General features: G+C 36.8%; 1 protein-coding gene across 1 annotated transcript; it reads left to right on the top strand.

The window, feature by feature from the left end:
• The first annotated feature begins 14,090 nt into the window (after positions 1–14,090).
• On the top strand, positions 14,091–15,080 carry LOC116583375 (trafficking protein particle complex subunit 13-like). Its single transcript, XM_032331467.1, has one exon. It carries the CDS (start codon positions 14,129–14,131, stop codon positions 14,891–14,893), a length of 765 nt encoding a protein of 254 aa, XP_032187358.1. The 5' UTR covers positions 14,091–14,128; the 3' UTR covers positions 14,894–15,080.
• Positions 15,081–15,359: the final 279 nt, after the last annotated feature.

Below are 15,359 nucleotides of genomic sequence, written 5' to 3'. Positions count from 1 at the left end.
TGTTGAAGCACCCTTGCAGCCCATTACCCAGGGATTAATACCACATAGTCATGATGGATAAACCTTTTAATGCACAGCTGGATCCTATTAGTTAGGATCTTTTGGCATCTATATTTTGGCATCAGGGATATTGGTCTGTAATTCTTTTTGATGGGGCCAATGAAACTAGAAACTAGAAACTTGTTCCTTGAAAGAATGAATAAGATCAGTAAACCACTAGCCAGACTTAGACTAAAGAAAAGAGAAAGGAGCCAAATTTTAAAAATTATGATAAAAGGAGGAGCGATCACAGCTAACACCAAGGAAATAGAAACAGTTACCAGAGATTATTATCAATAACTATATGTAAATAAATTAAGCAACTTGGAAGAAATTGATGCTTTCCTGGAAACCTATAATTTACCAAGACTGATACAGGAAGAAATTGACAACCTGAATAGATGAATAATCAGTAACAAGATTGAATCAGTGATCAAAGACCTCCCCAAGAAAAAATATCCAGGAGCTGATGGTTTCGCAGGGGAATTCTACCAAACATTCAAAGAAGAAATAATACCTATTCTCCTGAAACTATTTGAAAAAAATAGAAACAGAAGGAAAATTTCCAAACTCATTCCATAAGGCCAGCATTACCTTGATCCTCAAGCCAGGCAAATAAAATCTTTTTAAAAAGAGCCTCTTGTGATTTGTCTCCCTCTTTGATTTCATCTTATTTTATTTATAATTTTTTAAAAGATTTTATTTATTTATTTATTCATGAGAGACAGAAATAGAAGCAGAAGGAAAAGCAGGCTCCCCATGGAGCAAAGAGCCCAATGTGAGACTTGATCCCAGCATATTGAGATCATTACCTGAGCTGAGGGTAGACGTTTAACTGACTGAGCCAACCAGGTGCCCATCATCTTATTTTATTTTTTATCAGAGATGTTGCTTTGTAAATTTATTTCTTTTTTTTTTGTAGTGTCTATGGTATATGGGTGATTCTGGTCTTATAGAATAAATTTGGAACTTTTTCGTCATCTTCTAATTTTTTGAAATAGTTTCAGAAAGAGGTATTAACTCTTCTGTAAATTCACCCATGAAGCCATCTGTTCCTGCACTTTTGTTCATTGGGAGTTTTTTGATTCATTACAAATTCAATTTCATTACTAGCCATTGATCTGTTCAATATTTCTTACTTCTTCCTGATTCAGATATAGAAGATTTTGTGTTTCTAAAAATTCATTCATTTCCTGTATGTTGCCCAAACTGTTAGCATGTAATTTTCCAACCATTCACTTACACCATCCACAGAGATAAACTTGAAATGGATAAAAAACCTCAAGGTGAGGCAGGAATCTATCAAAATCCTAGAGGAGAACACAGGCAGTAACCTCTTCGACATTGGCCACAGCAACTTCTTTCAAGACATGTCTCCAAAGGCGATGGAAACAAAAGCGAAAATGAACTTTTGGAATTTCATCAAGATCAAAAGCTTCTGCACATCAAAGAAAATAGTCCACAAAACAAGGAGGCAACCCACTGAATGGGAGAAGATATTTGCAAAGGAAACTACAAAGGGCTGATATCCAACATCTATAAAGACCTCCTCAAACTCAGCACACACAAAACAGATAATGACATAAAAAATGGGAAGAGATATGAACAGACACTTCTCCAATGAAGACATACAGATGGTTAACTGACACATGAAAAAATGTTCATCATCATTAGCCATCAGGGAGACTCAAATCAAAACTATATTGAGATACCACCTTACACCAGTCAGAATGGCCAAAATCAACAAGACAGTAAACAACAAGTGTTGGAGAGGCTGTGGAGAAAGGGGAACCCTCTTACACTGTTGGTGTGAATGCAAGTTGGTGCAGCCACTTTGGAAAACAGCATTCCTTAAGAAATATAAAATAGAGCTACCCTATGACCCTGCCATTGCACTACTGGGTATTTACCCCAAAGATACAGATGTAGTGAAAAGAAAGGCCATCTGTACCCCAGTGTTCATTGCAGCAATGGCCACAGTGGCCAAACTGTGGAAAGAGCCAAGATGCCCTTCAACAGACGAATAGATAATACTCTACACAATGGAGTATTATGCCTCCATCAGAAAGGATGAATGCTCAACTTCTGTATCAACTGGATGGGACTGGAAGAGATTATGCTGAGTGAACTAAGTCAAGCAGAGAAAGTCAATTATCATATGGTATCACTTACTTGTGGAGCATAAGGAAAAACATGGAGGATACTGGGAGATGGAGAGGAGAAATGAGTTGGGGGAAATTGGATGGGGAGACAAACCATGAGAGAGTGTGGACTCTGAGAGACAAACTGAGGGTTTTGGAGGGGTGGGGGTGAGCCTGGTGTGGGTACTGTGGAGAGCACGTATTGCATGGAGCACTGAGTGTGGTGCATAAACAATGAATTTTGGAACACTGAAAAAAATTTTAAATTAAAAAAAATGTGTAATTTTCCACAGTATTTTCTTGTAATTCTTTGTATTTCTGTGGTGGTGTCACTCATCCTCCTTCATTTCTGATTTTATTTATTTAAGGTCTTCTTTTTTTTCTTCATGAGTTTTGATAAGGGCTTACCAACTCTTTATTATGTTTTCAACGAATTAGCTCTTGGTTTCATTGATCTTTTCTATTTTTTAGTCTCTACTTCATTTATTTTTTTCTTTAATATTTATTATTTCCATTTTTTCTGCTGGCTTTGGCTTTTGTTCTTCTTTTTCTAGTTCCTTTAGGTATAATTTTATTTTATCTTATCTTATTTTATTTTTAGAAGGGGAGGTAATGAGACAGAGAGAGGGGGAGGGACAGAGGGAGAGGGATAGAGAGAACCTTAAGCTCCATGCTCAGCATGGAGCCTAACACTGGGCCCAATCTCACAACACTAAAATCATGACCTGAGCCAAAAACAAAAGTTAGATGTTTAACCAGCAGAGCTACCCAGGTGCCCCTAGATTATTTATTTGAGATTGTTCCTGTTTCTTAAGGTAGGTCTCTATTGCTATAATTTTCCCTCTCAGAACTGTTTTTGTTGTATCCCAAAGATTTTGAACTATTGTGTTTTTGTTGTCATTTGTCCCATGAATTGTTTTTATTTCTTTTTCGGTTTCTTCATTGATACATTGTTGTTGAGTAGCATGTTATTTAGCTCTCAAGTGTGTTTTTTTTTTCTTTTTCCATATTTTTCTTGCAATTGATTTCTTATTTCATAGCATTTTTGTTTGGAAAAGGTGCTTGATGTGATTTCAGTCTTCATAACCTCATTAAGACTTGTTTTGTGGCCTAACATGAGATATATCCTGGAGAATATTCTATGTACACTTGAAAATATTGTGGTCTTATGTTAGATGCATAGATATTTGCAACTGTTATAGCCTCTTTTTGGATTGATCCCTTTATCATTATGTAATGACCCTCTTTCTTTCTTGTTACAATCTTTGTTTTATAATTTTTCTTATATAAGTATTTCTACCTTAGCTTTTTTTCCACATCATTTTCATGCAATGTCTTTTTCCATTCCTTCACTTTCAGTCTCTGTGTGTCTTTAGTTCTGAGTGGAGTCTTCCATAGGCAGCATATAGGTGGGTTATATTGTTTTTTTAATCCATTCAGTCATACTATGTCCTTTGATTGGAAGTAGAATACTACTTTTCTAAATTTGTCTGATGCATACCTTATTCTAAGCGGCTTGTCTGATTGTGATTATGTCCTTTGTCAGACTGCAGGGAAGGACTGTATCATATTTACCCATTGTTGCATCCAAAATATTCATTCAGAACCACGCAGCTACCTTGCCTACAAATATTACTCACTTAGTCTGTTTGCCCTCACCCCCTCCCTTTCACCTTCAACTTCTATGTGCTTACATTGGAATTCCTGACCAATACTTCTGGCCACTTCAAGCCATTGGCACAGTTTCCTTTGACACTATTATGACTTATTCCGTCATGATTCTTCCCATCAATATTATAACTTCTTACAACACATTTCACTTCTCTTTTCCTTCTACAACACCGGCAAGACACTTCACAAACCGTCAATATTTTTATCCAGTGGGCTGGAGATCTACCCACACACTGGGAATCAGAAATTTCTGGACTAGTCATTTGCTTTCTAATCACCTATACTCCACCTTAAATGTTTAACTGCTGATATTTTCAATTTGAACCAATACAAATTAGCAACAATGTCTTTGTCCCCAGTTTTCCTTTATTTAGATGCTCCATGATTTTTTTTTTTGCCCCAATAGATCCTCAAGGACTCATTTTGGAGGCACAAACAGCTCTTGGCCTGCAGACCATTTTAACCACATTACCAGGTCTGGTATAGCAGGATAGCAGGATTGTCTAATAAATGTGTACAGGTTCCTGGGCTTCTTGCTGGAGGTTCTGATGAATGCTTTACATGAGAACCTCTGCATTTATATTTTATTGCAGGCCTACATTGCAGGGCTTTCACATCATGCATTTTTTTTCTCCCCTAGCCCTCTGATTGGCTTCTCCAAGGTAATCTATTGCAATATGCAATTGTCTCCCTTGACCTCAAATGTTCTGCATTTGCCACTGTGGCTGGCTAACACTGACCCAACCCAAAAGAGCCATTTTAATTCCCTTAGTCCTGGGAATTTCAGTTTTATCAGGATTTACTGCATTGAGCACTGGTACAATGACCCTAGCCACCCAAACTTGGGTAATTGTGGTTAGTTAACAATGATCAGCTATCTTAATCTAACATGTGCAAGGACTACATAAAACTCTGTCGCTTGTGCAAAAGTCTCAGGATTTTCTTTCTCAGGACAAGAAAATTTACACTAGAGAGCCCAATACGTTAAAATATTCCACAATGTTACCCAAATCTTTAAGTAGATTTACATAGCCCTTTAAGATCACTGACCTATTGTCATGATTGGAACCTACAAGTTTGGGACAATGGCTACAGACTGTATTTGAGACTATTGTCTTTTTAATTATTATAGGATTTGTTATCATAACCTAATTATATATGTACTTTCTTGTTTAAAATTTGCCATACCCCTGAATTTTAACATGTCTACTATCCAAACTGATAATGTTCTCACCATTAACTCAGACCTCAGCATCACAGGAAGGATTGCAGTGTAAGAACTTGCCAAATGAGCTTTTTTGTTTATAATGTAAGTGACTGATATTAAGCTTTTGATTTCTGAAGCAGCCCCTTCAAAGCATTCATGTTGAATAAACACATTGCCAGCTACACAACTAGATAAAAAGCCAGGCTACCCCATTCATGAAATTACCCTTTTTAGAAAGCTCTTGTTTACCTAGACACCTGACCTTGTGCCTGACCACTTCCTTTTCCCTTCTACACTTTAATTTCTATTGTGTTTTAAATTGTTCCATTAGAACAAGACAGGGATATCCATTCCCTCCACTGTCCTTTAATGTATTACTGAAAGTCCTGGCCTAAGCAATTGGACAACAAAAAGAAATAAAAGGCATCTAAATCAGCAAAGAAGTCAAACTTTCACTGTTTGTGGATGACATGAATATCTAAATAGGAAACCCAAGAGACTCAGGATGTACCAAAACATTACTAGATCAGACAGACTAATTCAGTAAAGATGCAGGATACAAAATCAACATATAGAAATCAGTTGCACTTCTATATACCAATAATAATGCAGCAGAAGGAGAAATTATAGAATCAATCTGACTTACAATTGCACCAAAACCCACAAAATACCTAGGAATAAACCTAATCAAACAGATAAAAGACCTGTACTCTGAAAACTATAAAATACTGATGAAAGATATTGAAGAGGACACAAAGAAAGGGAAAAAAATGTTCCAAGCTCAAGGACTGGAACAACAAATATTGTTAAAATATTTGCACTACCCAAAGTAATCTACACATTTAATGCAATCCCTATCAAAATACCATCAGCTACTGTTTTCTAAGAACTACAACAAATAGTCCTAAAATGTATATGGAACCACAAAAGACCCCAAATAGCCAAAGCAATCTTGCAAAAGAAAAGCAAGCAGGCATCACAATTCAGGGCTTCAAGTTATACTACAAAACTGCACTGATCAAGACAACATGAAAGTGCACAAAAACAGATATATAGACCAATGGAACAGAATAGAAAAAACAGAAGTGGACCCACAACTATATGATCAACTAATCTGCAGCAAAGCAGGAAGTATTATCCAATGGAAAATAGAGAGTCTCTTCAACAAAAGGTGTTGGAAAAACTGGATAGCAACATGCAAAAGAATGAAAGTGGACCAATTTCTTACACCATACACAAAAATAAATTCAAAATGGATCAAAGACCTAAATGGGATACAGAAAACTACCATAATCCTAGAGGATAACACAGACAGCAACCTCTTTGCCCTCAGCTGTAGCAACTTCTCACTAGATAAATCTCCTGAGTCAAGGGAAACAAAAGCAAAAATGAACTGTTGAGACTCCATCAAGAAAAAAACTTCTGCATGGCAAAGGAAACAATCAACAAAACTAAAAGGCAATCTAAGGAATGGAAGGAGATATTTGCAAATGACATATCTGATAAGGGGTTAGTATCCAAAATCTGTAAAGAATTTTTCAAGCTGAACATGCAAAAACAAATAATCCAGTACCCCTGGGGATAAAAATATGTGTTTATAAAAAATAAAAAAATTTTTTTAAAATGATAAAAAAAATAATAATCCGGTTAAAAATGGGTAGAAGAAATGAATAGACATGTTTCTAAAGAAGTCATACACATGGCTAACAGACACAGGAAAAGCTGCTCAGCATCACTAATCATCAGAGAACTACAAATCAAAACCACAATGAGATACCACCTCACATCTGTCAGAATGGCTAACATTAACAACACAGGAAACAACAAGGTGTTGGTGTTGGTGAGGATGTGGAGAAAGGTGAAACCTCTTATACTGTTGGTGGGTATGCAAACCTGGGCAGCTAACATGGAAAACAGTATGGAACAGTATGGAAGCTCCCCAAAAAGTTAAAAAGGGAACACTATGATCCAGCAATAGCATTAGTCTGTATTTACCCAAAGGATACAAAAATACTGATTCAGTGAGATACATGCACCACAACATTTATGTCAGCATTATCAACAACAGCCAAATTATGAACAGAGCCCAAATGTCCATCAACTGATGAATAGATAAAGAAGACGTGGTATGCGTGCATGTGTGTGTATGTATGGAATGTGTATATATGAGATGTGTGTGTGTATATATATATAACATTATATTTTATTATATATTATATATAATATATATGTTATCTATATCTATCTATCTAGATATAGATAGAAAGATAGATAGATATAGATAGATAGAATGTAACCCAGCCATCAAAAAGAAAGAATGAAATCTTGTCATTTGCAAGGGTGTGGATGGAACTAGAGAGTATTACACTAAGTGAAACATGTCAGTTAGAGAAAGACAAATACCATATGGTTTCATTCATATGTAGAATTTAAGAAATAAAACAGATGAACTTAGTGGGGGAAAGAGAGGCAAGCCAGGAAACAGACTCTTAAGTATAGAGAGCAAACAGTGTTGCTGGAAGGGAGGTGGGTGGCAGAACAAGTTGATACCCACAAGGGTATTAAGGAGAGCACTTGTGATGAACACTATGTGTTGGATGTAGGTGATGAGTTCCTTAATTCTAGACCCAAAACTAATATTACAATATATGTTTATTAATGGGAATTTAGGTAAAAACTTGAAAATTTTAGATAATAGGGAACATTATATGGATACAAATATAATAATTACCTAAGATTCCTTCCCCGTGATGACTACCAGAGCCATATGAGTGCTTTTTCAGTAAAATGTCTTGTTATGTATATATTAATGATAAATTATTTTTTCTATTCTCTTTTTTTTAAAGACGTTATTTATTTGACAGAAAGAGAGATCACAAGTAGGCAGAGCAGCAGGCAGAGAGAGAAGGGGAAGCAGGCTCGCCACTGAGCAGAGAGCCGGATGCAGGGCTTGATCCCAGGACCCTGAGATCATGACCTGAGCTGAAGGCAGAGGCTTAACCTACTGAACCACCCAGGCGCCCCTATTTTTTCTATTCTTGATGGGTTTTTCTCTTTATTTTATTTGTAACTTCCCTCGCTATGATTATATCCCTACTCTACTCTCTTCCTAGATGGATCTTTCCAAAATTTTCTCTATGCTCACATGAGTCTGTACATACTAATATATACATAAATTGTGAGAATGATTCATTACCATTTTGTTAAAAAAATTTTACACTAGCTTATATACTTCTCTGCATATGTATCCTTAGGTATGTGAAAACTCACACTACACAATGGTTCCATTTATATGAATATTTATATACTACTTAATGTGTACCTCTGGTAGATATATTCCCTACTTGTTATGAATGTGGTTGGTAAAGTAGATAGTATGAGAAAGCTAAACTAAAGGGACAGAATCTTAAAGACACTATCTTTTAACCAGTGTTAGGTTTTCTGGAATTGTTTCTCTAATCTGTTTTAGAAGCACTAATTCCTCTATTTTCAGTGATAAAGAACACATTGGAAATCCATGTCAAGCAATGGTAAAGAGTTCATCAAATTGTCAACTTTAGATACCTGTTATCAGACAGCTATAGAAGGCATGGCTTTAAGTGACTAAGTATTCACTACATTGAAATAGTCTAGTCACAATGAATAGTATATGAAGCTGGCTGGTTGCTGGTTGCTCCTAACTGCACTGGCGAAAGTGAGGAAAGAGAAAGCTGAGAGCTTCAATTCTAATCTAATCTAATCTACAAAAGTGACCTGAAAAATTCTGTGTCTTCCCTGAAGGAAACCTTTTTCTTTTGTAGATCCAAGGTTATGATTTCTGAAAATGAAACTCAGGGTGTCATTGTGTGAATGGCTGAATTACAATACAGATTGGTTCATAGGTTCTCTTCTGTTAAAATTAGGGAATTGGAAAGGAATGGAATCTTGAGATTTAGAACAGAGACTTCTGCACAGATCTCAATGAAGGTGGTGATGTTAATGACCTCAGTCCCTCAATTCTGCTGAGCCCTTTTTACTGGTAGAAGTGTTACCCAGTGGTGGGTTGTGGAACTCTTCAGTCTTTGTCTTCTCAAAGGAAAGAATTAAGTGGAGAGACTCTATGGGGAGTTAAAGTAGCAAATGTTTTCATTGAACAAAAAGCAACAGTACATTCCACAGACAGAGGAGTAGGCTGACCCAATGATGGGTGATAACACTGAGTTTCTCATTGTGTTTTTCAAGGGAGTTTATTTGATCTCCCTTCCATCTTGATATTTTTGCTCCATGCTCATATTCTCCTTGGTTTCCTCCCCACCAACGTTTATGAGAGTTTGTGTTAGTCATTTTCCCATGACCACCTAAGTACAACCCACCGGGGTTGTGGGGGGTGGGCAAACCACTGCAAAATACTATAACAGCCTAATAGGTTACTAGTGGACAAGCTACATGCCCATGTTCCAAAGTTGGAAAAGTCCCTGTGGCCCTTATCTTCTATTTATCAGCCTGTGTTAAGTGCAAGAGTGGTTGGTCTAAAGGAGATGGGATAGTCTCTGGGTGGAAACCAGGTGGTCCTTGGCAATTGTTCATCTGTTACCCTCCTCTCTCCCCTCCTGTTCATGTCTGTATAACTGCTTACTGTAACAAAAACAGCACATCTATCCCTGCCTGCCTGTGTTATTTCCCCTTTACCTGAAAAAGTGGTAATGACCTCCGCTTAAGTAGGGGCCTTGGAAGGGACTGCTAATTCTCCTCAGGACCTACTCCCACCACTTCCTCTTTGGTTCTAGACCTGTATTAGATTCAAGCCTCAGTAGGCCCCAATGGATGAAGTACAAAGTGTGACCTGTGAAGATGTGTGATATACACTAAAGGAATGGCATTATATTTTCAATTTATCCAGAAAATTATTTGAGGAGTATGTGTGAGAATGAGTCTTAAGTGTGTGGAATCATGATGGTAGTGATGGTAATATAAAGTTGTATCAAATAAAGTTGAAATGCCAGAACTGCCTTTGTATACCAAAGAGGAAAGAATCCAAAGCATTAGGGAGGTTTGGATGTTAGAGTGGATTTATCATACGAGACATGCTTGCCCACTTCAGAAGTGTCCAAAGTACACACCTTTCACCATGATTGTATGAAATAAATTTGTGAGGGGAGCCTCAGCTCTCTAGTTACTATTTCCTGTAGGTCAGATGTTACGCTGGAAACTGTCACCATCAAACAGGGATCCCTAATCTGTACAGGGATGATGAGATTCCTAGATAGCTGGGGCCAAGCTGTAGTGCTTAATTGCCAAAGACAAGGTAAGCCTGGTTAGTGTAATTGACAGCACTGTCAAATCAATAATCAGAGTAACCTAACTTACAGAGAACTACAGCATTGGGTAATTGTGATTATGGGGTCCTAGAATCTGAAATAGATGGGTAGCTTATGAAATTCTTATTTGATCTGTCTGAGCAGGAGTGATCTAGGTTTAGTGAACAAAATCATCAAATGAGATATAATACCTTGATAAATGTGCAGAATGGAACCAGTTTATAGATGCAAATCCCCTTTGAAAGAATGGGAGGGCATGTTCCATTGAGGAAAACCTCTATTACATTGTAAATAATTTTACTGTTACTCTTTCTGCCTACCTTCCCCAAAGGGATATGTGATCATTAATCAGGGGTTTATGCAGTGAGAACAGAAAATTAATTAGACTTTTAGGGGGTTACTGAACACTGGCTCTGAACTAATTCTTGGAGATTTTAATGTGAGTCTATAGCACATAGAGTAGTGACTTATGGAGGTCAAGTCATCACTAGATATTGGGCACAGATCAATCTCCCTGTGGCTTAGTGGATCCACAAAACTCACCCTGTGGTTATTTCCCCCAGATACAGAATGCATAATTGGAATACACACACTCAGCTATGGACATCACCCCATAATGATTTCCTGACCTACGTAGCAAGGGAGATTATAGGAAGATAGTCTAAGTAGAAGGCCCTATTACTGTGTCTACCTACAAGTAGTCAACTAAAAAAATACAACATTCCTAGATGGATTGCCAACTGTAGTGTACTGTCAAAGACTTGAAACATGACAAATTAGTGGTTCTTATCACATTCCCATTCCGCTTGCCTACTTAGCTGGTACAGAAGGCAGATGAGTCTTGGATAACAGTAGATCTTGTAAGTTCAATCAGGTGATGACTCCAAGTGCAGCTCCTATTCTAAATGTAGTGTTATTATTTGAACAAATTAACACATCCCCCAAACTTAGTATGGCATTAATAATCTGGAAAATACTTTTTTCCCTCTAAACATTTGACCCTTGAACAATGCAATGTTTGGGGCCCTAAACCCCAATGCAGTTAAAATTGTTCATGTAACCTTTGAATTCCCCAAAACATAACTTCTAATAGTGTGTTTACCAGAAAACTTACAGATAACATAAGGAGCTGATTAACACATATTTTGTATATGTATTATATACTGTATTCTTACAGTAAAATAAGCTAAATAAAAGAAAATGTCATTAAGATTATAACAAGAAAGAAAAATACATTTACAGTACTGTATTGCATTTGTTGGGTTTTTTTTTAATCCATAAATAAGTGAACACATGCCATTCAAACCTGTGTTGTTCAAGGGTGACCTGTAGTTGTTAGTAAAGACCACCAGAAGTAGTTACTTTGAGCTGGTAAATCCAGCAATATAATTCACTGTCTTAACTCAAGAATATATCAAATCTCCATACCTATGTCATAATTTAGTCAGGGATCTTGACTATCTTTCTCTTCCAAAAGACATCATGCTGGTCCATTAAGTTGATAGTATTGTGCTGATTGGACCTTGTAACAGAAAGTAATACCTACAATAGACACTTGGCTAAGAAACATGTACCAGAGAAGAACAGGAAATCTCACAAAAATTCAGCCACCTTCTACCTCAGTGAAATGGACAACAGTCACTAAAAATCCTCCCAATGTACAAAACTGTGAGCAGTACATCTGCTGTTCACTTTATTTAAAAGGAGAAATGGTCAGAGGTAGTAGTCTATAGCAGTTGGTAAATTGTGGTCAGTGGTTTGACAGGATAGTCTGGAACTTAGAAGAAACACAACTGGAAAATCAGAGATGAGGAGGTCTGGGAATAAGAAATGTGGACGCAACTCTCCATATCAGCACAGAATATGAAGATATTAGTTCATATTATTAACTTCATAATATGAAAATATTAGCTCATGTGAATGCCTATTGAAGGGTAACTTTAGCAGAGAAGGATTTTACTACTCAGGTGGTTAAGTTGCCCTATTCTTTAGATAAGTTAGGCTCCTTTACCAGTCATGCTTCACATTTCCAATGGACTTATGAGCAAAATGGCAATGATGGCAGGGATGGAGCTATTGATAGATTTTATAATATGTCAGCTTTACTAGGCTGAACATTTATTAGAATTCCACGTGTTGTATATTTCCGGTTAGGATAGTATACGAGGAAGATTCTACCAAGATTTTGGAGGTGGAATGAAGGCAGCAGGCATGTTGTAACATAAACACATTATTGCTTCTCTGTTGACTTAATTCAGGATGAAGCAGCAGCTGAGGTAGTTATGTGTGTATAACTCCAGGACAAGGAGGTCTGGCTTCTACAGTATACTATTACCACCAAACTCAGAGGCATTAAAAATGGACATAGGTTTCAGTCTATTCTGTTGGCTTCAAGTTTGTGTTCATGAGATTCCAAACTTCTCATGATCTTCCCTTTCTGCCTGTCCTGCAGGTTTCAAACATTTGCATCAGATACAGAGAAGACATTACAAGAATTGTTAGCCCCCATCATTATGTAAACCAAATCCCTATAATTATCTATCTATCATCTATCATCATCTATATATCTATTTCTATCTCTATTGATCACCATCTATATTGATACTAGCTCTACTTTTCATGTTGAAACCTGACTTAAATAGGAGTTGTTTGGAAACCAGGTCCTTTCCTCTGTGCAGTGTCCTTGATTTGTTCTGAGCCTATCTGTACCGTTTTTCCCCAGGGACTACATACAGTGAGTATATTACTCACACATTTTTAAAAAATCATCACTGTTTTATGGTGTTTTGACATCTTGAGGCTTTGCTGTCCTGGGAGAGACTGCCCCTCCCAGGACAAGCTAATTCCTCTAGATAACATATGACTCCTCTGTGAGAATGCCTCTCACACAACAACCAACCAGCCTAGAGCCCATACCATCCAACTTCCTCCTTAATGGAGCTCTCAGTTTGACCCACTATCCCCTTGCCCTAATACCACCTCAGGAACAGGTACCAGGCAATTAGGGAAAGTCCCCACAGCCAGGAGCCTGCTGACATTATTCAAATTAACCAACTTTAGTCAGCTTACTTTATTCTGCTTTGTCTTTTCACAGTAATCCCAATAAAGATTTGTACCCATGTGTTTCTCTTACTCTTGCCTTCTGACCAACCCTAGTGCATCCTTATGTAGCCCTGTATGGCACATCATGCCACCTTTTCTTGGGGGTTGTGAGTAAAAAAACTCTTCATTCAAAATTAGTTATCTATCTCCATGTCTGTCATCTCACCATACCTGTCTCAAACTAACTCTAGTGCTTTATTAAAACAACAGGGAAAAATTGTGGTCAAAATGGAAGGGAATCCACCCAGACAGATTTTTATGACACTCAAAGTGCTGCTATCTATTAAGCATATTTCATTCACTAACTTTCCAGTTACATGTGAAAATAGCAACTTACCTGGTAATTTCTCTAACCAGCCCATGACTGGTTAGAGAAATGTCAATGTTTGGGAGAAATGTTGTTTTTATCATAAATTCGTAGAACTACATTTTGAGAGGAAAAATTCCATTTATGTGGGACTTCCCAATGATTGCAATTAAGTTGCAAAAATCATATTGAAAATACTGATTTTCAGTCAAGCATTCAGCCTTTACATCTTTTGGTCGTCATGACTACCATAACAGAATATACATCCAATTGTTGTATTGATGATGTCATTCATGACAAAGTAAAGACATTGGAAGAGTCATACCTGCAGGTTCAGTTTCTATGCAAAACGTGTAGAGGAAAGATGTTTTTTAGTAAACTGTGCTTATTTCCTTTCCTCCCACCATTGGAGGTTAAAACTAAGTTTTATAATTCAGAGAAGAGTGACTTATTTCTTGAAGTCCAAATTCAGAATATTTCATCTTCAACTGTCTTTATACAAAAAGTTTCATTAAACCCACCTGAAATGTACACTGGGGAAGAATTAAATACCATCAATCAGGCTGGTGAAGATGAGTGTACCTTTGGAACAAGAACATTTTTACAGTCAATGGAAGAACGCCAGTATTTGTACTACCTTAAGCTTAAACAGGAATTTTCAGAGAAAGCTGGTATCATTAAGGGACTAACAGAAATGGGAAAATTGGATATAATATGGAAGAGAAATCTAGGTGAAATGGCAATGCTACAGACAATCCAGCTTGAAAGAAAAGCTCCAGTTTATGGAAACATGAAGCTGTCTTTGGAAAAAATCCCGGATACTGTAATTATAGAAGAGCCTTTTCATATTATCTGTAAGATAATGAACTGTAGTGGTAGGAAAATGAAACTGGTTTTGAAGACCTATGATACAGATTCTATTCGTTGGTGTGGAAATTCAGGAAGGTATCTTGGACAGCTGCCCCCAGGTTCATCTCTCTGCTTCACCCTGACACTACTGTCCTTGAAACTGGGCCTGCAAGTCATCTCTAGCATAAAGATAACAGACAAAGTATTAAAAAAAACATATGTCTGTGATGACCTTGCAAAGGTCTGTGTAATACCATCCATGGTTAAAATGAAAAACTGAAGAAAATCTCTAGTGTTATGCTTTCCCTAGAGAAGTTTTACATACATTTGTCAGCATCAAAATGATAAACTAAGAGCAAACATATGGATTATTTTCATTTAATTCTTTTGAGACTGTGAAATTAACCATTTGTTGATTTCAGAAAGAGCAATCTATTGATTTTCATCTTCAATTAAGTAGTCTCTAACATTTCTTGTTTTAGTAAAGCTGGCATTGAAAATATAAAATCTTAGTGGTATATTGATATTGATAATTTAAATAATTATTATGGCTTATTTGTCAAGATTTCAACCTACCCTATTTTATTTTTTCCTCTCCTTTTTGGTCAATAGAGAAGTAACTATCAATGATAATGCTTAGTATAATTCAGGATGACTCTCATTATTTAAACATTTTGACATTTGCTACTTGATGGGTATTGAGGAAGTCATGTGCTGTGAAGAGCACTGGGTGTTATACGTAACTA

The sequence above is a fragment of the Mustela erminea genome, chromosome X (genome assembly GCF_009829155.1).
Source record: "Mustela erminea isolate mMusErm1 chromosome X, mMusErm1.Pri, whole genome shotgun sequence".
Taxonomy (NCBI): Eukaryota; Metazoa; Chordata; class Mammalia; order Carnivora; family Mustelidae; genus Mustela; species Mustela erminea.
Note: the sequence above shows the minus strand (reverse complement) of the source record. Positions and strands in the feature narration are given on the sequence as shown.

What these genes read in the sequence shown, in the direction of transcription:
- LOC116583375 (XM_032331467.1), top strand. Translation starts at nt 14,129, where the DNA reads ATGTTTTTTAGTAAACTGTGCTTATTTCCTTTCCTCCCACCATTGGAG.